This window comes from Agelaius phoeniceus, chromosome 19, assembly GCF_051311805.1.
Source record: "Agelaius phoeniceus isolate bAgePho1 chromosome 19, bAgePho1.hap1, whole genome shotgun sequence".
In the NCBI taxonomy this organism is placed as follows: Eukaryota; Metazoa; Chordata; class Aves; order Passeriformes; family Icteridae; genus Agelaius; species Agelaius phoeniceus.
Window position 1 is genome coordinate 2,345,179 of NC_135283.1, and position 23,569 is coordinate 2,368,747.

A 23,569-nucleotide genomic window follows, 5' to 3' on the forward strand; every position below is an offset into this window, starting at 1 on the left:
CCTATTTCTCCAATTAAACAGAGCCATTCTTGCATCAAAAATTGATTTGAAAGTTGTGGTACCAGCATTGCTAGGGAATGAGCAAAAACTGTCTCTGTGAAACATCTCAGACTGCAGGTGTCACCCAGAAGGCATCAATGGTTTCACAGGTCTCAAAATATATTTAATTACAGCCATATGCAGATTAGTCACAGGAACAGAAACAGAGAGATCAGGGTTTAATCCTTAGAAGGATTTCCCTCCCTCCCTTTCTCCCTCCTGCTCTCACACTTGCTCCCACTCCTGTTCTCACATGTGCTACACCCTTGAGAAAATGCAGGGAGACAAAGGAAATTTTCTAATTTTAGGAAAAAATAACTCCTGGCTGGAGCTACACCTGCATTTTGGGTTGTGGGATTTGCTCTGCCTTGGTAGTTCAGCATCTGCACTCTGTACCTTGCACTCTGTAAGCCGAGCTTTTCATGGCAACCTAAAGCAGGCATTGATCCTGTTATCCTTGAGTGTCACCTGCTTCTCCAGCTTGGACATCTTTGGGTAGAGAGCTGTCTTGAAAATCCAAATTATTTTCATTAGAAGGTACATATGTGACTTCAGTGTCTGTCCTGAGGAACCATCCTCCCCCAGGGCACATTTTGACTTCACAGCTATAAAATAAAGCAGTGAATTACTCCAACACCCACCTCCTTTTGGTTCTTTGCATGACTTACTGCATCACCAAACAGGCAGAAAACACAATACATACAACATAAGGTGGGAAATGTTTCTTAGATGGAGGAGAACAAAATTCTATTTCACACAGTGAAATATCAAATAAGGATAATTCAGCCTTTTCTCTAATGTTTCAGCTCCCTTGGGCAAAACTTGTGTTGTGTGTTCATGGGGGCAGGCTGGGAAGTGCCCTGGAAACCATCAAAAGTCAGGTAATTGAATTATTTTCAAATAATTATTTGTCACTGGTGAGCTCTGAACATGGGCAGTTCCCTTTCTAGTGCTGCATGCTTGTGAAATGCTCTGGCTGACCAACCAGTTTTAGCTCCTTACAAGTTTTTTTATAGTAAGAGTCACAACTGTGTTCAATTTAGAGAGCTCGGTGTCACAGGAGCATTTGGAACGGTGAGATTTTATTTATTCCTTAGCTAAGAAACAGAGATTCCATCAGTCTGACTCTGATCAAGGTAAACAGGCATTTTTTGTGTAAATAAAACTTTAGTGATTGCACACTGGGGTGCTTCCAATGCTTCTGTGCTCTGTGTATGATTCATGGGGCAAATTAACATTTATTGCCACGTTTCCTCATATTCCCTCCACAATACATTGCTGCCAAGCAACACTGTCCTTTATTCTTAATCTCCCCTGCCACATGATTTCTGATCATGCCCAGATCTCTGCTCTCTGCCTTAAACTCCTAAGCCAGCACAATTTTCTGGGAGGGATGAGGAATGGGATGGTGAAGGCAGGCAGATGGTGAAGGCAGGTGTTTCCATCAGGCAGATGCAGAAATTTGCAGGAAGGAATTTCAGGAATAATTTCTGGCGCATCTCTGGAAGATGCCATCCTCCATCCCAGAGGCAGACAGGAGGCACAGAGCCTCAGCAGCATTTTCTCTGAGTTTCCTCTCTTTAATCTTCTCCATCACAGCTTTCAGCAGCAGTTACTGGTGCGAGGGCACCAGGAAAGTGGCCAAACCTTTCTGCAAAGGGGACAGCAAAGGGGACCTGTGCATCCGCTTCAACAGCGCCGACGGCAACGGCAGCCAGGCTGTGCAGTACATCTGGGAGACCGGCGATGACAAATTCGTGGAGAAGAAGTTCCATGCTGGCATCTGGTACTCCTGTGAGGAAATGATCAATGAGGAAGGTGAGTAAACCCGTGGAAATTTATTTAATGAAGAAATCGTGGGGTTTTCCTGCTTATTTGGTGCGGCCGTCCCTTCTGCTTCATTACCGCCGATGTATTTTAGGGTGTTTGGGTCCTTCAAAAGTTGCTCTTCTCTGGCAAAAGGGACCTTAGAGGGTAGTGTCTAGTCATTCCTTAAAAAATTCCTAATAAATTCTGCAAAGAACATGAAGCTGACAAGTTGTGGCTTTGATTTAGCTGACAGGTTGTGGTACACATGAAGATTATTTGGTTTTTATTCTACTCACCATAACAGCAAGTTAAATGGCTCTAACAAGAAAGCATTTCATTTTTCCAGAGGTTTTATTCCATTAGTCCAAAATGAATCCTTGCTTTAAATAACTCCTTCTGATCCCCTATGGATAAAATGCCCTGTGGATCAGAAGGATCCATAAAAAACATAAAAACATAAAAAAACGCCAACTGATTTTTTTAAAATTTATTTTTTAAATCATTGGCACTAATATATCTGTGGGATCTAAATTGGTTCCTGGGTTTCCTCTTGAGCACAAGTATTTCTACTTTTTCCCTGTGATCTCACTTTACATTTCATTTTCCAGTAGTTTTATTCCATTTATTCCAAAATGAATACTTGCTTTAAATAACTCCTGATCCCCTATGGATCAGAAGGATCCATAAAAAACATAAAAACATAAAAAACGCCAAATGATTTTTTTTTTTTTTAATTTTTAAAATAATTTCCACTAATATATCCTAGGGATTTAAATGAGTTCCTGGATTTCCTCTTGAGCACAAGTATTGCTACTTTCTTCCTGTGATCTCACCTTGCATGAATCAAAGCAGAAGAGGATTATTTTCATCCTGCTAAAACATGATATAGAGACTTACTAGCCATAAGTGGTGGCATTTAATTGGGGCTCACTCTGCATATGTAAATATTATTAGAAAGAAATTAGCTTGCCATTCCAGAAACTTTCTAGCAAATTTTGTATTTTTGTATAAGGGAATTGCTGGTCCAAGAATCCCAGCATTTATTGTAAAACCTGATCAACATTAAGTTTTTCCCTTTATTGCCCTGATCAGTTTACAAGCCTGGCTAGAACAGAACTTCAGAGAAATCAAAGCAGCTGTCACCTATGCCATAAAATGCAAATATTTTCACAGTCACCTGTCCTGAAGGACCAGTTTTACCAAAACTTCTTTTAAGTTATGCAGTTTTAAGGGGAAAATGTCAAAGATCAGAGCAAAAGTTGTCCAAAAGACACTTTCATCCACGCCATGGGTTCCAGGGTTGTGTAATTTGAGCATCTGCTGTGGAAGCTCAAGTTTGGAAGCTGATGATTTCTGACTTGGTGCAGTTAGGAGCTGGAAAAAAACCACCCAGCATGTTCAGATCAGAGAATTAATTCCCAGAGCTTTGTTCACAGCATCTGTGTGGGGGGCAGGGGGGCATGTGGGTTTGGAAATCAAAGCTTACAGGAAGAAATTGGAATGAAGCTTAGAGGGAATTTGTGTGAGCAGCAGCCCTGCTGCTGTGAGGAGAGCAGCTCTGCCCTGACACCAGGACTGATTCCACTTCTGCAAAGGAATTTTCCTCTCCTGCCTCTCACCCCGTGGAAATCCATTCACAGCCTTCCTCTGGGTCTTCCAGGCTCTGGTTCTACCTTGAAATAGTCTGTGAGGACTCTCTGGTTCAACCCCAGGAGAAATTTGATGTACCAGGTTCTTTGTGTACACTAAAGCCAGCTTCCTGATCTTCTCACTTTCTGCTTATATCATAGATTTTGCAATTTTTTTTCTTTCTATTATTCTATTTCTTTAGACCATTACAGAGTACAAAATAATCCTGAATTTGATTTAATTTTTCGCTTTTTTAGGTGAGAAATGTAGAAGCTTCATCAGTCTGACTCCAGCTTCTGATCGAGGTAGATATTGCACATTGTTTGTCTGTAGTCAAAACTCTCCTGATCACACTTACCCATATAGGTATTCTGCATTAAATTAAATTAATCCATTTCAAAAATGCTTCCTTTAATCGCAGAGAGTATTTTTTGTCCTTTATTTAGTTTTCTAACTTCAAAATGAAGGTAATACAGCTTACAATATCAATCTATGTCTTTCTGAAGACACACCGCTTGAATACGAATGGCTTTTGAAATTGGAATATGGGTACTGGAAGTCAAAATTTGTGTATTTTTGCCCTCTGTCTCCTCATACCTCCCTATTTGCAGCCAGGAATTCTGTGGCAGTGTGTGAACATCCACCCAGGAGGTTTGTGTGCCCAGGGGATTGAGGGCACACAACCCAGCCTTGGTGGAATCTGAATCCCCTCCCTGTGCCTTACTCAGGGCTGTGGGGATACACTTCCATTCTCTTCTTTCAAAGAATATTCAAACATTCTTTATTTAGAATAATTAATTCTCAATAAAGAATTATAATTCTTAATACAGAATATTTCAAATATTCTCATAAAACATTCCTGCAGATGCTGCTTTGTGCCTTCCTCTTGGTCCCCAGTATGAAAACATCAGTCCATCACTGATCTGATTAGACCAATCAGTTTACAAGTGGCTGATCCAGAAAAAAACCCCAAAACTCATTCTTCCCAGCATTTTGGGACTGGAGTATTTGCCTGGATATGCAATTTCAGACCCTGGAGAAGGAGAAATACTCATTTTCTGAAGGCCAGTCTTCCTTCTACCTGCTGCAGCTCATCACAGTGTCTTAACAGAATAACAGAATTTTGTAGCATGAGAAAAAATTATAAATGAGATGTGGGTGTAGTCACACAGAAGTGAGGGGTGGTTTTGAGAGTTCCTCCCAAGGAAAGCTGCTGGTGGACACACAGAGCTGACACTGACTCTGAACAGCATCAGAGAATGTCTCAGGCCCTGGCAGGCCAGGTGGAGACAGCCAAGAAGCATCTTGGTACCTAAAAACCAGAAATCTCCCCCTGGGTAGTGAAATTCTGCGTGGAAATCCTGCCCAGAAGGGGTTTGTGCTCTGCACATGCCTGGGGGTGCTGTGGGATCCAAGCTCAGGGTGCAGCAGGCTCAGCCTCCCCGAATTCCTCACCCCACACACAGGGCTGGGCACCCTTGTTCAGGGAATTTCTTACAATGGCTCACTGCCCAAAAAATGTTAAAATGCAAACTCTCACAGCTGGAGCAGGCAGAACTGTTGGGCAATGCAACATCTGGAGCTCCTGATGAAAATCACAATTTTTTACCCAGACAGATTTTCTGGAGAAACAAACCATGTCCAAGAACACCCACACATAGCCTGGCCCAAGAATTTAATGTCTGAATGGCCCATGAATCACAGAAGTCCCACAGACATTGTCCAAGCCAGCATTTGGAGTTCTACACCACACAAACGTTGTCTCCTGCCCTAGGTGGTGTCTGGTAACCAAGGATGTGTCTCAGCAGTGTTTCAGTTTTTAAATTATGATTTTTTGTGCACATCTTCACGTGAAATCACTGCTTGTATCTACAGCCAGGTGTCTCATGGCATATTTGGTTTTTAAAAAGTTTGGGTGTTGGGAAGGATGAAAGTTTGACAAGAAAGTCTCACAGATATGGATGCTTTGCAGAAAGATTTTTGAATGTAGAATGTGATGAAGGAATAGAGATGGAAGCAAGTTTTGATATAGAAGAAAAGAATTGCTGAGCCAGTCTCACTGGATAACCAAGGAGGCAAAGGGTGAGTTAGTTAGAAGGGGTTTTTATGGCTTAGAGCAAAGGATAAACCCACCCCAAACAAGAAGATGTTTTTACCAAGCAGAAAGAGAGCACAGGCAAACAAGGCAGCAAATGTGGCAAGTAGAAAAAAGGTCTCTGAATTTTCCCCTGAATTAGTTCCTGGATTTCCTCTTGAGCACAAGTATTTCTACTTTCTTACTAGGATCTCACCTTGCACAAATCAAAGCAGAAGAGGATTATTTTCATCCTGCTAAAACATGATACGGAGACTTACTAGCCCTAAATGGTGGCATTTAACTGGGGCTCACTCTGCATATGTAAATATTATTAGAATGAAATTAGCTTGCCATTCCAGAAACTTTCTAGTTTCTGTTTTCTGCAAGAAAACTGAAAAACAACTTCTAGCTTAAACTGTAATGTACTAACTTTTATTGAATGGAGAATGGTAACATGAATATGGTAATTATAGTAGTTATGATAGGCTATAGGTAAAAGTTAAGGTATAGATTGGTTCTACTGTATGAAGATGCTCAGCAAAGAAAAGTCTATAATGCACTGTAACCAAAAGAAAAGTATAGAATGCATTTGTAATCTAAACTGAGGGTGTCCAGGCCTGCCTGCAGCTGGAGCTGACAGCTGTAGGCCCAGCTCTGCCACCCACAACCCTGGGCTGCTGTGACATCCTGGATACAATAAACTGCATTTTGGAGAGCCCCTGGAGTCCCACATCCCTCATTTTGGCTCTTACAGTGGTGCCTAACATGAGGAACCATTAGCAAGAGCCTCAGTGAGTGATGTGGCTCTCCAGGCCTGCCTGCAGCTGGAGCTGACAGCCGTAGGCCCAGCTCTGTCACCCACAACCCTGGGCTGCTGTGACATCCTTGGTACAATAAACTGCATTTTGGAGAGCAGCCTGGAGTCCTGCATCCCTCATTTTGGCTCTTACAGTGGTGCCCAACCTGAGGCACCATTAGCAAAGCCTCAGTGAGGGATGTGGCCCTCCAGGCCTGCCTGCAGCTGGAGCTGACAGGCCCAGTTCTGCCACCCACAACCCTGGGCTGCTGTGACATCCTTGGTACAATAAACTGCATTTTGAAGAGCAGCCTGGAGTCCCACATCTCTCATTTCAGCTCTTACATTTGGGGAAGAGCATTTGCCAGATCTTGCCACAGCAGATTTGGACATAAGGAGGCCTCCTGCTCCTGGCTGTGGGACATTAGCGCGCTAAAGGTCAGACAGCAGCCCGAGAGACTTTCATGGCAGGATTAACTTCTTGCATAAGATGTAATTACCAGATCTCCAAAAAGAGAGGAATCAGCAGAAAACCAGGGAAATGAATCTCAGCAAAACCTGGCGGCTGTCTGGCCTCAGGAAGGTTTCTCTGTACAATCAGGATCCTGTTGGGTTGAAAGTTAAGCCTGTGGGGAAGGTTTTATTGAATGACTGGACCCACTGACAGTGCAGGTGTGTGCATGGTCCCCAGGTTGTCAGCTGGGTCTGCTGCTCCTCTCTGCACTCAAAACCATGATATCAACAGCTCTTTTTATATTACCTTTGGTTCTTTTTATATTACCTTTGGTTCTTTTTATATTACCTTTGGTTTATGGTGATTTTAGGGTAGCTACCGAGTATAAAACCACACTGACACACCTTGCACTAAGTGTGTAGCAGGAACATGCAACTGCTTTTTCAATAATTATAATTTGAAAAATAATTAATTAATTAATTAAAATTACTAAGATTAATTTTTAAAATAATTGAAATTATTTTCCAATAATTATAATCAGTTTGTCATTGACACTGAAGTCCTCCACAGATGTTCTCATTATCACAGCACCCTCGCATCCCTTGTGCTTCGGTTTAACTTTGTGTGAACAATACAAACGAAGAAGGAAATGGTGAAAATAAACATGCAACTGTTTTTCCAATAATTAAAATTTGGGGTGCCCACTGACACTGAAGTCCTCCACAGATGTTCTCATCATCACAGCATCCTCACAGCCCTTGTGCTTCTATTTAACTTTGTGTGAACAATACAAACAAAGAAGGAAATGGTGAAAATCTGAAATGATTGCTGATAATCTCAGTGCTGTTGATTTGGTTTGCAGGGGTTTTATGGCTGTCTATTGTAGCAGAGCTTCTCTACGTGGTTTTGCTCCTGACTGGGAACATTCTCATGTCAGTAGAAATCTGCTACTACAGCTCAGTCATTGATGGGCTGAAGATCAACGCCTTCTCTGCAGTGGTCACCGTGCTAGCAGGTACAGCTAAACATCTCCATTGCACAAAGTGAAGCCAAATTTTATGGGGAAATATTCTTTTCAATTAATTATTTCTTAATGTGGCCTATTTGGAATTTTAGATTTGTGGCTTTTGCTATCTTTAACTTAATTGTTTTAACTTGATCATTTTTCATTCAGTTGTCAGGTTGGTTGCCAAGTACTAAATAACTAATGTCATCATAACATTGTATTTTTTAGGTCTTCTGGGCATGGTTGCTCACATGATGTACACAACTGTGTTTCAAATGACTGTAAATCTTGGTCCTGAAGACTGGAGACCTCACACTTGGGATTATGGCTGGTCCTATGGGTACTGGTTTATATTTGGTTCTGTCCTCCTGTCCTGTCCCTGTTCCCTGGGAGAAGAGCCCAAGCCCTTCTGCACCCTCCAATTCATGCTCATGTGGCCATATTTTTTAATTTCACACATTTTCAAAAAAAATTGTATTTCAATATAATTTTTTTAATTCTGTCTCCTTAGGTGTTTTAACATTTCAGAGTTGATGTCCTTTTTACTCTGTTTACTGTGCCATGCATTTTCTCAGGAATGCATTTCAATGCTCTGAACCTGCTTTACCCAGATATTTAATAGTTCTTTTTAACACTTTTGGGTAACTCACATTTTTCTCAGTGTCCTCTGTGAGATTTATACCCTTAATAACGGCACCTTTTCACTTTCTCTGCATTCCTCTTTTTTTTTTTTTTTATAAAAACCCTTTCTGATATTAAGAAAGGCTTAATAGAGAAATAAAGCATATATAGAGAAATAATAAGCTTAATAGACAAATAAAGCTTAATAGAGAAATAAAGCTTAAATAGAGCTAAAATAGAGAAATTTGAGGTAATTCATTAAACAGGTATGTTAAATGTATATATTGCAATAAATATGTAGAGGTCTGTAAATGGTCATTGACCAAGAGTATTTCTTCCTCACCTGGCCTCTTCATCTTTCCCTAACACACACCAACACAATCACACCTAAACAGTGTTTTCAAAAATAAAATTGAAGGGCTTGAATATGAAAATTCCCTGCTAATTTCTGCTAATTTTTTCCTTTTTTGTTCACAGCCTTGCATGGACCTCCTTCGCTTGCTGTATGGCTGCAGCTGTCACCACGATTAACAAATACACAAAAACTATCTTGGAATTCAAGCACAAAAGGAAAAAGCTGGAAAGGAGCTTTAGGATTCAGTACAAGTTTCCTGAGTACACAGCTCCAGAGAAGGTTTGCAATGTGTATGTGAACTCTTTCCAGAACACCACAGATGACCCCACACATGCATTGAGAAGTCTGCGTCACCTGGCCACTATTTCAGTCCTGTAAAGCTGAACCAGATCTCAGAGAATTCTGTAAATTATAATCCTAGATCCAAACAAAACAGTGTAATGAATAAAATGCATCGATGTGTAGTATTATTTATTTTTCTTAATAAAGAAATTATATTTCCGTGGATGTTTCAAGGAAGTCTTGGTATTGGAGAAGAAGATTCAGGTGGCCCAGTTCAGATAAAAACAGATAAAAACAGTGAGACAGGTTCCCCCCAGGTCTAGTTTTTAAGTTTTTAAGTAATAGAGAGTATTTGAGTTTGTTAGAATTTTAGAGCATCACTCCATTCTGATTCTTTATTAAAAAGACTGTAAAAAATCCCATCCTGAAACCAAAACCCATGAGAAGCAGGGCTGTTGCTATAGGACACAAAAGAACACACGCTCACACTGTTTTCAAGGTGAAAGAGAAAAAAGGGCCGTTTATTTTCTGATTCTAACATTTATAGTTTTCTAAAAGTGACAGTGGATTGGAGGGTGACAGTGGCACTCTCTCCAATGCCACTGGTTAAACTAACAGTCTATTAACTCTCTCTTCTTCTATAAAGGAATGCAAAACAATGAGTTATTTACAGAAAGTGTGTGAGAAAATTCACTACCAGAATGTCAACATCAGAAAGTTTAGAAAATCTTAAAAAACTAGAGTGACACAGGGCAGCAAATAAGGCATGTGGTGCATGGCTTGGATAATTTTTGGTGGTGAAAGGTTCAATCTCTCCAAGAAAACCTGTGGACCTCAGCTCATGGTTCAAGAGTTACACATGGTGGATTTGCTGTGACAGGAAGGTTGGTAGAGGAAACAGGTTTCAGTGTAAACATTTAGATAAAATGAGAAGGCAAAATAAAATCTGGAAGATTCATAAGGAGGCAAAACGAAATCTGAAAAATACCTGGTTGTGGACAGCACACAACTCACCTATGGAATTGCCCAGGAATCATTCTGGGAACAGAGTCAGAAAGAATCAAAATTTGATTTATACATTTCTACATAAAGAATCTATAATCACATTAAAGATGGGGAGGTGGAAATGATTGCAAACATCACAGATCAGGAACATGGAGCTTCCTCATGAAACTGAGCCACGTGCCTGCTTGGTAGGACACCAGAATATTCCTGTTATTGAGCCCCTTGGGAAACACACTTGTGAACTCTGGGTGGCACAGGTCCTACACAGCCTACTGAGCAGCTCTGGCTTTGGAAAAATCCCTATCTGCCTTTATTCAAGCAATAAATTCAGTTTGAGCTTCTTCTGCCAGCAGGATGTGTACCAGGTCAGGTTATGGCCAGTGATAAGCTGGAGCTGATAACAGAGAAGCATCATTAAATCAGAAGAAAACCATTAGTAGTAAGAGAGGAGAGTTTTTGTGTATGCACTGAATTACTGGAAAAAAAAAAAAAATAGAGATTTCCTCATTGGCAACAGGTCCCAAAATTAAATTAAATCAGAAGAAAAAAAATTAAAATTAAATCAGAAGAAAACCATTAGTGGTAAGAGAGGAGAGGTTTTGTGTGTGTATTGAATATACTAAAAAAAAAGAGATTTCCTCATTGGCAACAGGTCCCAAAGCTTCACTGCTGCAATTGTAGAAAAACAATTTCCTATATCAAATCAGAACGCCATGTGTTCCAGTTCATGTCCATTACCTTTTTTATTTCTACTGTGCATATTTGAGAAGAATCTGGCTCCATATTCCCTACACCATCCTCCAGGGTGGCTGCAGATAGCAATAAGTTTTCCTCTTTAATCTTTATAAAAGTCTGTATTTATCCTTTCCAGTGCTCTAAAAGTGCCACCTTGAGTCCAGCAGGGGAACAGAGCAGTGGCCACAGTTGGTGCCCACTCTGTTAGAAGCAGTCTCAACCCCCTGACCAAAACACAAGATCTTGATTCCTCCCCTTGTTTCACTCATTTCTTTGTGATGGATATGTTCCTAACACCTTCACCAACAGAGGAATTATTTCTGATTCCATCTGGTTTTTGTCAACCCTAACTCTTTTTACAATAGATTTTTACCCATCTCATGCTGTTCCTGAGTGTGATGGAAGAATTTCCACCTCATCCATGAACAAACTTGGCTAATGCCTACAAGTCCTTGGATAAATCAAATTTATGCAAGTGCCTCATTTTTTTCCTTAGCCTTCAGGTCACTAACACAGCCTGGCAGTCTCTCCATATGCTGCTTCTTCAGGATTGTTTCTTACACTGGTTTGCAAACACATAAAATGCTATAGGTGGGCAAGGGCTTTTAAAATAATTGTGCAGTAAGAATCCATCCAGATCCCAGTAAGAATCCATCCAGATCCATTCCTAAATCTCAAACTGTCTGTTTTTCTCATGCTAACCATTCCAGAAGCTGTATGTCTTCTGCTGGACATCTGGTAAATAAATTCACCTGATGAAATGCAAGATTTCTTATCCCTATTTGTGAGCCACAATTTTATATTCTGCCTATTATTTTAACTTTTGACACCCACTAAGTCCTGGAACCACATTATTTGAAAGCAGAGGAAGAGCACCAGCAGCATTTTTTATTGTGATTCATTAGATCCAATCAATTTTGATGAATGTGGCATCTCAGACACAGATCTACAGCAGTCCTGGTTACCACTGGAAACCATGAGAGAAATAGGCACCTCTGGGATGCAATTCCTGTTGTCCTGAACTCATCTTAGTATTTCTTTTTCTTATCATAATATCTTTATTTGCAACATATATCCACAGGTGAGACAGCAAAACAGAGATCGACAAATGAAATAGAAAACTTCAGATTAAATAATAGATTTCCCCAGAGAGGAAAAAAAAATATTGTGTCTGAAATACCAGTGGAGAAACCTCATCTTCAAGATGAGAAAAAGCCACTGAATTAGAGAAAAGTGTGACCCATTTAAAAGGTCATCTAATCCCTCTTTTCTTTTAGGCAGGATAAACTAAAGCTACATTGCTTTTTTACAGATGTTTCATTAATCTCTTCTTTAAAGCTTCTGAAGACAGGCATTTGAAAATTTCTGTGGCAATTTATCCTTTGTGCTTAGGATTTACAGAAAATGCTGTCCCTGTAAATCTCCTTGGCAGTAATTTTAGCACATTGTCCTACTCCAGCAGACATGGAGAACACTTCAGTCCTTCCTTCTCTGCAGAACATTTCAGGAATTTGAAAATCATTCAGATACAACTTTCTAGATAAAAATTCATCTGGTTTTTAAAACTTTCTTGACAGGATACTGGTGTTATTTTACCTCTTTCACTGCCTTTGCTGTGGCTCCTTGAACTGCTCACAGTTTGGGAGTGAAATTGTGTGAAGAATTTATGCTGAGCTCTAGAACATGCAAAATGGAGCAGAAGGATTATTCAGCTTATTTTAACATGTAATCCACTTGGTTTTACAAAAAAAAAGAAGGACAATAAGAGAAATCATAGAAATCACAGAATGGTTTGGGTTGGAAGGGACCTCAATGAGCATCTGTCTCATTTCACCCATGGCAGGGACAACTTCCACTATCCCAGGTTACCCCAAGCCCCATCCAACCTGGACATGAACTCTTCCAGGGATGGGGCAGCCACAAAAAACGTTGGTTCATGGTTAGCTGGGATGTCCTGTGGTGCCTGATCCTTTTCTGATGAAATTAGAATGCTTATTCTGCATCTTGCTCTTACGGAAATGAGGAGGACTTGGCTGCTGCTGAGGTACAGAAACAAAGAGAACTGAGATCACAGCAAATGCCCATTGGTTTGAAGGAGTAGAGCTCTGCTGAAAACCAAGAACATTTTGAACAAATGATTGTTTGACTTCCCAGTGAAGGCATAATCACTCACACTACAATAAAACCCCAGTGCTACACCAGAAAGCAGATGGAGCTCCAGCAGGAGCTGCAGGAATTGCCCCCTCCATCCCAGAGGTGAACACCTCCCTGAGCCAGGTTTCTTGAAGCCAGAGCAATTCATTTAGAGCTACAGCCAAAGGTTCACGTCCCTGCAAGTGACAGATATTCCTTTGCCCTCAGAATTCCTGTCATGGTTGGTGATTGTATCATGAATGAGGTCTGTAAGTGCTGGAAGTTATGTGAGCAATGGGACTTGCAGCAGCAGCAGCACATTGTCATAATCCCTAAAACCAATTTATAGATTATTTAAATTTAAATTTAGGAGCTAGTCCAGCTGACCTTTCAATGGTGTTCTGTTTCATCTGAAGTTCCTAAATTTATAGAAGACTGTGTGTGTCAATGATAGTGGAGTTATTCTACTCATAGCAAACAGACCAAGTCACTGACATTCGAAACAAAAACCTTTTTTTTTCAGGTCAAAAGCAAAGAAATAACCGAACAAAATCAATTTTCCTCTTCTGTCTTCAGCCTTTCCCTAATCCCTGAGGCAACAATGGCAAAAAACAGCTCGGGGAAGAATGTTCTGATGTAAACTGCTGCTCTGGGGATGGGATTGGCCATTAGCACCTCCTGCTTCTTCCTGCTCACCGTGGCAAGGACCTCCTCTGCCACCTCCACGGGGTGCACACCGTAGGACACCTTCCTGAAAAAGACTGCAAATGAGAGAGGAGTGAGAGCTGCAGACACACAGACAGAGAGACAGGCAGGTACTCTGAGGGAATGGTGTTAGAAAGGTACACAGCTGCTGAATCAGTCAAAGCAGTTTAATTTCCATGCACTTTCAATCCCTTCCCCACTCCATTCTCCTCATCAGTATGTGGCCAAGATCTTTTCATAATTGAGGTAAAGTCCTTCCAGTCCCTAAGGGAAGGAGCAACCTGAGTGCAGTGGAATTGTCCCTTTTGTGTTGCCTTGATTTTTTTAAGATTTTTCTAAGCCTTCTTAAGTTTACATTCCTGTAAGGAACTTTCTCAGACACTTTATGTTAATAACTCATTGTTTTGCATTCTTTTATGGAGGAGGAGAAATTTGATGGGCTGTTGGTTTGTCCAGTGTCATTGGAGAGGTGGCACTGTCACCCTCCAATCCACTGTCACTTTTGGAAATCTATAAATGTTGGAGTCAGAAAATAAAAAGTCCCTTTTTTACCTTGGAAAGAGCAGCAAGTCTGTGTTGTGTTGTTTTGTGTCCTATAGTGACACTTCTGTGCTCTCCTCCCCCTCCATTCCTGATGCCCTGATATATTTATTTTCTCACACAACATTGTCTCATTCCAGGCTCCTTCTCTTTTCAACAGGCCAATATTACCTCTATACAGAGGAATATAGAGGTACTCTATATAGATATGGAATATATCTATATATAGACATAATTCTAGATCTATATATAAATATAGAATATATCTGTACAAAGAGATATAAAATATCTCTTTCTTTTTGCTCCTCATGCCTGAATATAGAATATATTTATATATAAATACAGATTCTAGATCTATATGTAGATATAGAATATATGTACATAAAGAGATATGAAATATCTCTTTCCTTTTGCTCCTAATGCCTGTTCATCCTTTCTGTCATTTCCATCATTTTTCCTTTTTTTTTTAACCCTGGAAAAGCCTCCCTCCTGCTTTATGTGCCTCATCTTCATCCACCCAAACTTACATTTCCAGATTGATGCCTCCCAGTTGCCTGGTGCTGGCTGGCGATGGTAGGAGCAGATGAAGGTTGGATTCACAGTGCTGACAGAAATATCAAATTCCTCCATTTCAGCTCGAAGACAATCAAAAAATCCTACAGCAGCATGCTTGGAAGCAGCATCTAAAAGCAAAAAGCACACATGTGCATGTTTAGATATATGCTTGCATGGAAGCAGGTGTATAATAAAGCACCAATGTTTGGGAAAATGAGCATGGAATGATGAACCAAAATGCATTTCTAAGGTAGCATTTTAACTGTTTTCAATTGAGTTCCAATTGGAAAAAATTTCAGCCAAATACTGTAATGGTAATGGTAAATTTGGATGCAAATTAGCACTTTTAATAACCACTTTTAATAATCAGGGACTCCTCACAGCTTATGCATTAGAGTTCATGTTTTTGCAATGTATAACTTACAAGCTGCACGAAATGGAATTCCTATTTTCCCTTGGATGCTATTAATTAGAACAATTTGGCCAGTTCTTCTTGAGATCATATTGGGAAGGATGGCTGCAAAAAGAGAAATACAAGTAAGAGACACATGAGTAAAAGCTGATTTAATGAAAAGGAGCAACAGCTGAAGTGTAAATAGCACAAATTTAGTGAAGGTTGTCTCAATACTACAAGAAAAAGTATCCCAAAATCCAGTAGCTGGGAATTGTCTTCTAGACTTCACCTGAATTCTACATGCAGAGTTGGCTGCAGTATTAATTAACACACTTAATTGCCAATGTGCTTTAAGTGGTAACAGCAAAAAAAAGAAAAAAAATATATAATTAAATACCTTTGGTTAATGTTATAGGTCCAAAATAGTTGGCATCCATTATCTTTTTATCAAGCTCCAGGGAAATGCTCTGCACTGCTCCTTTCACCTTCATGCTTGCATTGTTGATCAGAATATCCACACAGCCATAGCAGTTCAGGATTTCCTTGGCTACATCTCTGATGCAGCTTATGTCTGTGATATCCAGAAGAATCAGCTTTGGGGCATATGTCTGGTGAGCAAAAGACTCATTTCAGTGGGACTTGTTAGATACAAACTATATTTATATTTGTATTTGTAGTTATAGTTATAGTTATATAGTTATAGTTATAGTTACAGTTATAGTTATTTCTATTTCTATTTCTTTATATTTATTTCTATTTCTATATCTTTCTATTTCCTTTGATGGATGAGCTACACACACATGGGGACAGAGGGAAGGTAGGAACTGTTTGTTTTGCTACAGGTCATACAAATGGAGTTTGCTTTTGTATGGTTTCTGCAAAATCAGGTTTTATCAGCTGTGGTACAGAGGAATAAACTTCAAGTTTTTTCCATTTACTGTATTAATTAGAGAATGTAATGCAGAACTTTTAGTCTTAATATTTAATATTTCTCTTTAATATTCTCTTAATACTTAATATTTCTCCCCAGTTGAATCTGTGCAGGCTAACATGAACACACGACTTTTGTGGTTATTTATGCAGATGAATGAAGCCCACTGCAAAAAAAAGGGCAAATATTTGTAGGTCTGAAGAGCAATGGCTGCAAAATTGATGTGATACCTTCAGGAACACCTGTGCCCTGGAATAGCCAGCTGAATTAGTCACAGAAGGGAAGTTTGGCCAGGAGCCTCAAGAAACATCTGCCAAAGAGCTGGAGTCCTGCATCTCCACTGTCAGTGGCCAAGAGGAAAAAGCAGTTTTCTTTACTTTTTTTACTCCAAATCCCTTCTACCTGGCACTTTATCCACAAACAGTGAAGAAGCTCAAAATTAATTTGATCTTTAGCCCTATCTCCCACTCCTCGAGCACACGAATGCTATCAAAACCTGGTGGCATTTCCTGTCATTAAATGAAGCATTTGGATGCCTTCCATCCACATGATCAGGCAAATTGCTCTGCTGAGGATTTCTAGCTGGGTGGCTTGTTCAGAACACAGGAGCACCCAGATGCTTCACAGGAATAGCTCAGGAGAGCAGGATTTTGGCATCATCTCTCTCTGGGCTGTTGCTGTCATTACCTGGGCGACCAAAGCCATCATTAACAGCAAATCCCATTTCTTGTGCATTTTTTTTTTACTGCATCTAAAATTCCATTCTGTCCCTGAGCAAGGTTTATCCCAGGCTGTGCATACCTACCATGCTGGGGTCTGTCACACTAATTAAGGCATCATACAAGGCTTCCAACTTTTCCCATGTCCTGCCACACAGCACAAGCCTTGCTCCTCCTGCATGAAACACACGAGAACATTCTAGGAGAGAAATACATTAAAAAAAATTAATTACAATAGTGGTGAATTGATTTTGTTTATTTTGCTTGAAATGGGATGCTGGTTTTGTTAAGGGTGGTGAATCCATGCTTTAAAATTCATTAATTTGAAAATAATAGGAGAAAAAAGAAAGCATTGGCTTGTGATAGTACATAGGTGAGGAATAAATTAAATTTAATGTAATGGGATAATGCCTGTGTTGAATGGGCAACAGAACAACCCCAGTGCTTGCTGTCCTCTAGGAAACATTTCCTCCAGATTTCAATACCCACTTGAAATCCAGTTATGCCAATTTACCCATTTTAGATTTCTTAAATGATCATGTTAGACTCTTAATATCTGTATGGAAGTATTTCTGGATCCACCCTTGTAGTTTTGCAAACCTGTGCAGCTGGAAGCTTTTATTTAAGCAATCTTTTTCATTATTTACAACAGTAATTTTAAGAGTGCCTTCCATTTTCTTTTCTTTTTTCTTTTTCTAGCATAGAAGGATTTTTAATTTAATGCCCAAAGAAGTATTTGCCAGAACAATTATAGCAGTATTTTCCCCATAAACAACAGTTGAGGCAATCTTGTGAAAAAAAATAAAGAGAAAAAGACTTCTATGTGAACAGCAATAAAGGTGGAAAGGGAAACCAATGATGTTCTCCTCTAGAACTTTTCTGAGTTTCAGCACTCCGAAAAAACAGGAACTAGGTTTCAACAACAATCACAAACCATTGAAAACATCCTCAATCATCATAGATTTGTTTCTCTTTTTTAACTTTGATGAATGTTGCCTTTAGTCCAGAAATTCTGGCTTGTAGGAAAAGAATTTGTCTGTTTCCTTAGAGCCCACACCCAGAGCTGGCCCCTGCCCAAAGTCCCTTTTTGGCTCTCTTGGAGCCCCTTCAGGCACTGGAAGTGGCTCTAAGGTTTGCCTGAGCACCCCACTCTGCCAGCCTGGCATCTTTGTCACTTCCCCTGGACCAGGGGTGCTCTGGGGCTGAATCAGATCAGTTGTTTGAACAGGTAAATTATTGCACACCCTTGATGCCTTCAGTTTTAGCTTTTATGTTTTTCAGATCCATTAGTGTAGGACTCTGAAATCCATATAAAGTGTCACCTACTGCCTTCACATTTTGGTCAGACAGAAAAATCCCTCTGGGCCTGGGATCCAAGGACACCCTACAGCCTCAGGCCCCAAAAAGTACAAACAAAAGTGAATTTGGAGGGGAGAGCAGACTGGGAGAATATGACTTCATTAGCTGAAGCTGTAATTGGACAATTAACCTCTGATATGCAATGGACCAAACTTAAATCTGTATAAAAAACTGGTGACCATCATCCATCCTGGGTGGAGGCTCTGCAAGGTTTCTGACTGCCCAAGGTGAATCTGTGGAAGGCCTTTAATAAATACTCACTTAATTCTCCTAACCTTGTCCAATATATATAATAGATATATAATATATACAATAATGTGACAGGTAGACAATATATATAAAATATATTTATATATTATATATATATAATATACATATAATATATATAATAATAATATAGGTGGACAATATATATATTTATTTATATATATATAATATATATAACGTACATATAATATATATAATATTAAAAGAGGTGGCTCTATTGAGGCCTCCTAATAAATCCCTACTTTATTCTCTAACTCTGTCCAGCCTCTGTTCTAAGCAGCCACTTTTTCCTTGTCCTCTGAAGTCACACTGCACAGAGCCAGGCAGCCCATCTGGAAACACTGGAGGAGTAATTTGGGCGATATTTAAAATATATTTAGAGGGGGAAGAGATAAAAACAAGGGAAAATGGGTGAGCATTGCTGTCCACAAGAAGCAGGAACTGTTGAAGTCTCTAAGGGCTGAAAAGGAACATGTAAAGAGTAAGGTGACACCTGTTTATGCAGCCACCCTGCACTGACAGCCTGTGAAATGAGATCTTACAGTAGCAACCTGCTAAAAATAGCACTCAGTGTTCTTCTAAAACCTCTCACTCTAGTGAATTAAATAAATACAAAGCTCTGCAGCTCCTACTAGTTAACCAATATAATACTTATATATTATATATAATAATATAATATTGATAATAAATATAAATATAAATATAATGATATAATTTTTATATATATATTATGTCAACTATATTCATTATAAATATAAACATCTATGAAACATAAATATAGATTAGACATATATAAACCTATTAAACCTGCATAGACATCTATTAAACACATATAAACATATATTAAACATATCATAAATAGAAAATATTTTTATTATTATAAATAAAATATAAATAAATATTTATACAAATAGAAATATTTTATAAATAGAAATATTTATTATTAACTTCTGCTTCGTCCAGCCAGTTATGAATGCACCCAAGGCAATGTGTGCATGTTTATCACCCCGAGGGTGGCTCTCTGGCTGCTTCTGTTCTGTGCCACTGAGAAGAAATGAGACAACTCACCCTTGCCCAGCCCAGAGATGGCATCTGTGATCACCACCACCTTGTTCTGCACTGCTGACTTGGACAGCAGCCACCTGACTGACTGGTAAATGTAAATAATTCCACTGATCCCCAAGAGCAGCAATGGCAGAGCAAGGACAGAAAAGAAACCCATGGCTGTGGGAAACAAAAGAGCACTTGAGAGTACAGCAATCACAATGCACATTGATTATTTTTCAATTATTCCAATGTTTTCTGATATAGAAAATCTACTGATCAGCATGCCAAAGCAGCAACTTGAAACAGTAGGGAGGTGATTTTCCAATCAATGGTGGAATGTTATTTTTAATGAACAGGGGAATGTTGTTTCTTTGTCTGTTTTCCTTGTCTTTTTATGGTCTAAGCAAATCTGGTTTCCTTTTATGCAAAATTACTGTAGGATGGCAAGACCATAATAAAATACACACACATATATATGTGTGTATATATGTATGTATGCATGTATGTATAAATGCATGTGTATTCTATTATGCCTTGAAGCAAAACATGAAATAAACACTGAACTTTTAATCACATTGCTATTGTTAGAAAACAGTGAAAAAGTTTTTAATCCAAATTTCAGATAAAACTCACAACACAAGTCTTTTCTGTTCTAAAAGACAGAGAAAACAGAATCACTTACCATGGCTATGAAGACTCCAGATACACACAGAGCATTCTATTGCATTTTTGAAAACTTTTTCATTACAGACTTAATGAAGATCCTTCCGAGTTTCACAGAGCACTGATTTGTTGAGGCTGCTTGCCCTGAGTGAGAGTGGCTATGTATGGCTGGTGACAGAGGCACTCCAGAGTAAATTTAGCCTGCCCAGAGTGATCTGCATGCCTGACCTTCCCACCCCACCAGCCACAGAAAAGCTCCTGGTTCAGAATCAATTCACCTGCACAATGCATGCTTTTCTAGCTGTTGTGAAAAATGTGTATTTTATAATAATCATATTATATATATAATCATATTATATATATATATATATATATATATATAAAATTATTACATATAAAACTATATTATATATTTATATCATTATATATTATTATATATAGATTATATCTTATATATTTATATAAAATATATGTTACTATATATAAAAATTATATTATCGTTTATAATCATATCTATTTTATAATTGGCAAAAATTAAAATTAATATTATATGTGTTATGGTTAGAAAGTGATGCTGTATTAATTTTCTTAAGAAGTGTGTTAAATATAGTTTTAGATTATAACATAATGTTAAAATGAAACATTTTAGGAAACTGAATAGAAACTATGCTATGCAAGATTGGTGTTTTTCACATAGCTAAAAAAACTATGACAGAAATAAATACGTTTTTCAATGCAAAATGGTCACAGTGTGCTGTAATGTACCTCAGTTTCTGTAAGCAAATGTAAAAACATTGAGTCATGCCAGGCCACCTGCAGCAAGAGAGAGGAAATCCAATTTTTCATCATTCCTAAAGCCCCAGCTATCTTCTCTTACTTTTAAAGCATCAGCTTTTAATAAACAAATGAGCAGTTCCCTATCAGCAGCTGAGCCAGTTTGTTCCTTTTATGGAACATGATGTGTTGTTTGTTTAATTCAGTCAGGGCTCTGGAAACATCTTTCCTGGAAAGTTGAAACATTAAAAATAAATTAAAAAAAGCACACAGTAGAGATAGAGGATTTATACGAGTTCCAAGTGATTTGTTTCCAAATGAGCTACAATAAAGTCACAAGAAAAGTAAAAAAAGGAAGGAAAAAGTCAATTGAAAGAACAATATAGCCCACAGTGTGTAAGACTGTAAAGATAAAATGCTATCATGTCCATTAATATAATGAAAAATTGTAAAGGAAAGCTGTCAGAGTCATCTGGGAAAATACAGATATGCAGTGACTGCATTAACCCAAACATCCAAATCTTCAAAAGCACAGAAATCTGAGTTTCAGAAACACCCGAGAAATGTGTTGCGCACTGCCACCTTCAGAGCACTGCTGGGAACGCCAGAGGAACAAGGATATTTAAAATTGTTCTAGACGGTAATGCCTTGAGAAGGCTGCCCCAGAACAGAGGCTGGACAGAGTTCCAGAATAAAGCAGGGATTTATTCAAAGGATCTCCTCAATGGATGCACCTTGGGCAGCACCAGAGCCCAGCCAGGGCTGCACCCAAGACGAACCAAAATGGTCACAAAATGCGCAACCGATCACGGTGTCTCTCATTTTTATAAGTTCTAGTCCATTAGTTTATTTGATTTAATTGTGCAGTTACAGATTTAGGTTAATTAGTCCCATCCTTGCTGGTTTTCTCTCTTTATCCCACCCTTGTTTGTGTTCCTGGGCCTTCTGGAGCCGCCGCTTCCGGGTGCGGTCACGTGGGCAGCGCGTCATGTGACCGGCGGCGCTGCGGGCAGGAGGTGGGAGCGGGACGGGGCCCTGGGGTCACTGCGGGGGTATGGGGCCGTGCTGTGGGGCTGTGGGATCCAGGGGACCCCGGTGTGGGGGCGTGGGGTCACTGTGGGGCCGTGGGATCCTGCTGTGGGAATATGGGATCGAGGGGGCCCCGCTGTGGGGATGTGGGGTCACTGCCGGGACTGTGGGATCCAGGAGATCCCGCTCTGGGGATGTGGGACCCTGCTATGGGGCTCTGGGGTCACTGCCGGGGATGTGGGACCGTGCTGTGGAGATGTGGGGTCACTGTGGGGATGTGGGATCGATAGGACCCCGGTATAGGGATGTGATGGATGGGATCGAGGGGGACCCCGCTGTGGGGAAGTGGGGTCACTGCCATGGGATCGAGGGGATCGTGCTGTGGGGTCACTGCCGGGCTGTGGGATCCAGGGGACCCCGGTGTGGGGCCGCGGGAGCCCCGGGGATCGCTGGGAAAGCCGCGCGGGTGACGGGGGTCTGGGCACAGGGATTGGCACCGGTCCGCAGGGACGAGCCCGGGGCGCCCCCCTCCCCTCGGTGCCGCCCCTGACGCGCCCGTGTCCCCTCCAGGCCATGGCCGCCCCCCGCCCTCCCCGGGTGGTGCCGGGCGAAGCCTCGGAGAGCGACTCGGAGCCGGAGCTGCTGGTGGAGACGGGCGGGGAGGCCCTCGGGGCCGGGCTGAAGGTGCCGGGCGAAGCCTCCGAGACGGACGAGGAGGAGGAGCAGGAGCAGAGGCCGAAGACGCCGCCGGTGCTGGCGGAGGAGCCGGCGGCCGTGTGGGGGGGCGGCCCCTCGCTGCTGCAGCAGCGGCTGCGGGAGGGGACGGGGCGGCTGCGGGGCGCGGTGGGCAGCGCCCTCCGGCACAGCTACGGCAGCGCCGCCCGCAGCCTGGGCGGGCTCGGCGGAGCCCTGGGCCGGGCGCAGGTGACCGCAGCTGCGGCCGCGCACTGCCTGCGCCTGGCCCGCCGCGATCTGCGGGCTGTGGCTGACACCATCGACATCGTCACAGCGTGTCACCTCCTGCCCGACATCCGCGGGCAGCTCTGAGCGGCGCCGCCGGGGCACCGCCTTCAGCATCCTCAATGAGTGGCACCAGCGGCGGCACCGACACCTGGCAGATATCCACGGGCAGCTGCCAGCAGCGCTGCTGTCCTCGGCATCGCCAGTACCGCATCTGCCACGGCGGGGTCATCACCGACAGGATCATCAGTGCAGCATCCTGCCGAGGGTGGAGTTGTGAGTTGTGTTTGCAGCATCCCATGCTGACCCTGAAGACCTCCTCACCACGGTGGCATCAGCACCAGTGCACTATGGTGACACCAAAGAGTGGCTTTGGCACAGAGGGCATCAGCCTGGTGCCCCAGGACCTGCATGATCTGGTGACATCTTCACTACTGGTCTCCTGGCCAGCTGCCACCATCCCTGAACTGCAGCCTGGTGCTGGCTCGTCACCGTTGTCCCCAAGTACCACTGTTTTATGTGACATGGAACTGAATAAAGCCGTGGTGGTGTCAGAGCCATAGTGAGGAGCTTGGCCAGCACTGTGAAGACAGTGGTGTTGCAGGCATGGGCACAGAGGAGGGTGACACGGGTGCTGGTGTCACATTGCAGTGGCCTTTGATTCACTGGTAGCCCAGGGGACAAG

The 23,569-nt window shown here is 41.2% G+C and overlaps 3 protein-coding genes across 5 annotated transcripts; 2 read left to right on the top strand and 1 right to left on the bottom strand.

Moving 5' to 3' along the window:
• The first annotated feature begins 1,448 nt into the window (after positions 1 to 1,448).
• Positions 1,449 to 9,290, top strand: GSG1L2 (GSG1 like 2). The gene is made up of 5 exons (XM_054645281.2): positions 1,449 to 1,857; positions 3,735 to 3,782; positions 7,667 to 7,819; positions 8,039 to 8,150; positions 8,909 to 9,290. The coding sequence occupies exons 1-5, from the start codon at positions 1,548 to 1,550 to the stop codon at positions 9,162 to 9,164; spliced, it is 879 nt and encodes a 292-aa protein (XP_054501256.1). The 5' UTR covers positions 1,449 to 1,547; the 3' UTR covers positions 9,165 to 9,290.
• A 4,145-nt stretch (positions 9,291 to 13,435) lies between these two features.
• Positions 13,436 to 20,412, bottom strand: DHRS7C (dehydrogenase/reductase 7C). 2 transcript variants are annotated; one of them, XM_054645268.2, is made up of 7 exons: positions 20,141 to 20,412; positions 19,480 to 19,635; positions 16,872 to 16,984; positions 15,533 to 15,743; positions 15,166 to 15,258; positions 14,714 to 14,869; positions 13,436 to 13,702 (listed from the first exon to the last, which is right to left on the bottom strand). In XM_054645268.2, the coding sequence occupies exons 2-7, from the start codon at positions 19,631 to 19,633 to the stop codon at positions 13,494 to 13,496; spliced, it is 936 nt and encodes a 311-aa protein (XP_054501243.1). In that variant the 5' UTR covers positions 19,634 to 19,635; positions 20,141 to 20,412; the 3' UTR covers positions 13,436 to 13,493. The 2 variants fall into 2 exon arrangements, with proteins under 2 accessions (XP_054501243.1, XP_054501242.1); XM_054645267.2 differs by lacking the exon at positions 20,141 to 20,412 and having other exon boundaries at positions 19,480 to 19,724.
• A 1,343-nt stretch (positions 20,413 to 21,755) lies between these two features.
• BLOC1S3 (biogenesis of lysosomal organelles complex 1 subunit 3) lies at positions 21,756 to 23,440 on the top strand. 2 transcript variants are annotated; one of them, XM_054645269.2, is made up of 2 exons: positions 21,756 to 21,911; positions 22,495 to 23,440. In XM_054645269.2, exon 2 carries the CDS (start codon positions 22,498 to 22,500, stop codon positions 22,969 to 22,971), a length of 474 nt encoding a protein of 157 aa, XP_054501244.2. In that variant the 5' UTR covers positions 21,756 to 21,911; positions 22,495 to 22,497; the 3' UTR covers positions 22,972 to 23,440. The 2 variants fall into 2 exon arrangements, with proteins under 2 accessions (XP_054501244.2, XP_077044401.1); XM_077188286.1 differs by having other exon boundaries at positions 21,876 to 21,947.
• The last annotated feature ends 129 nt before the right edge of the window (positions 23,441 to 23,569 follow it).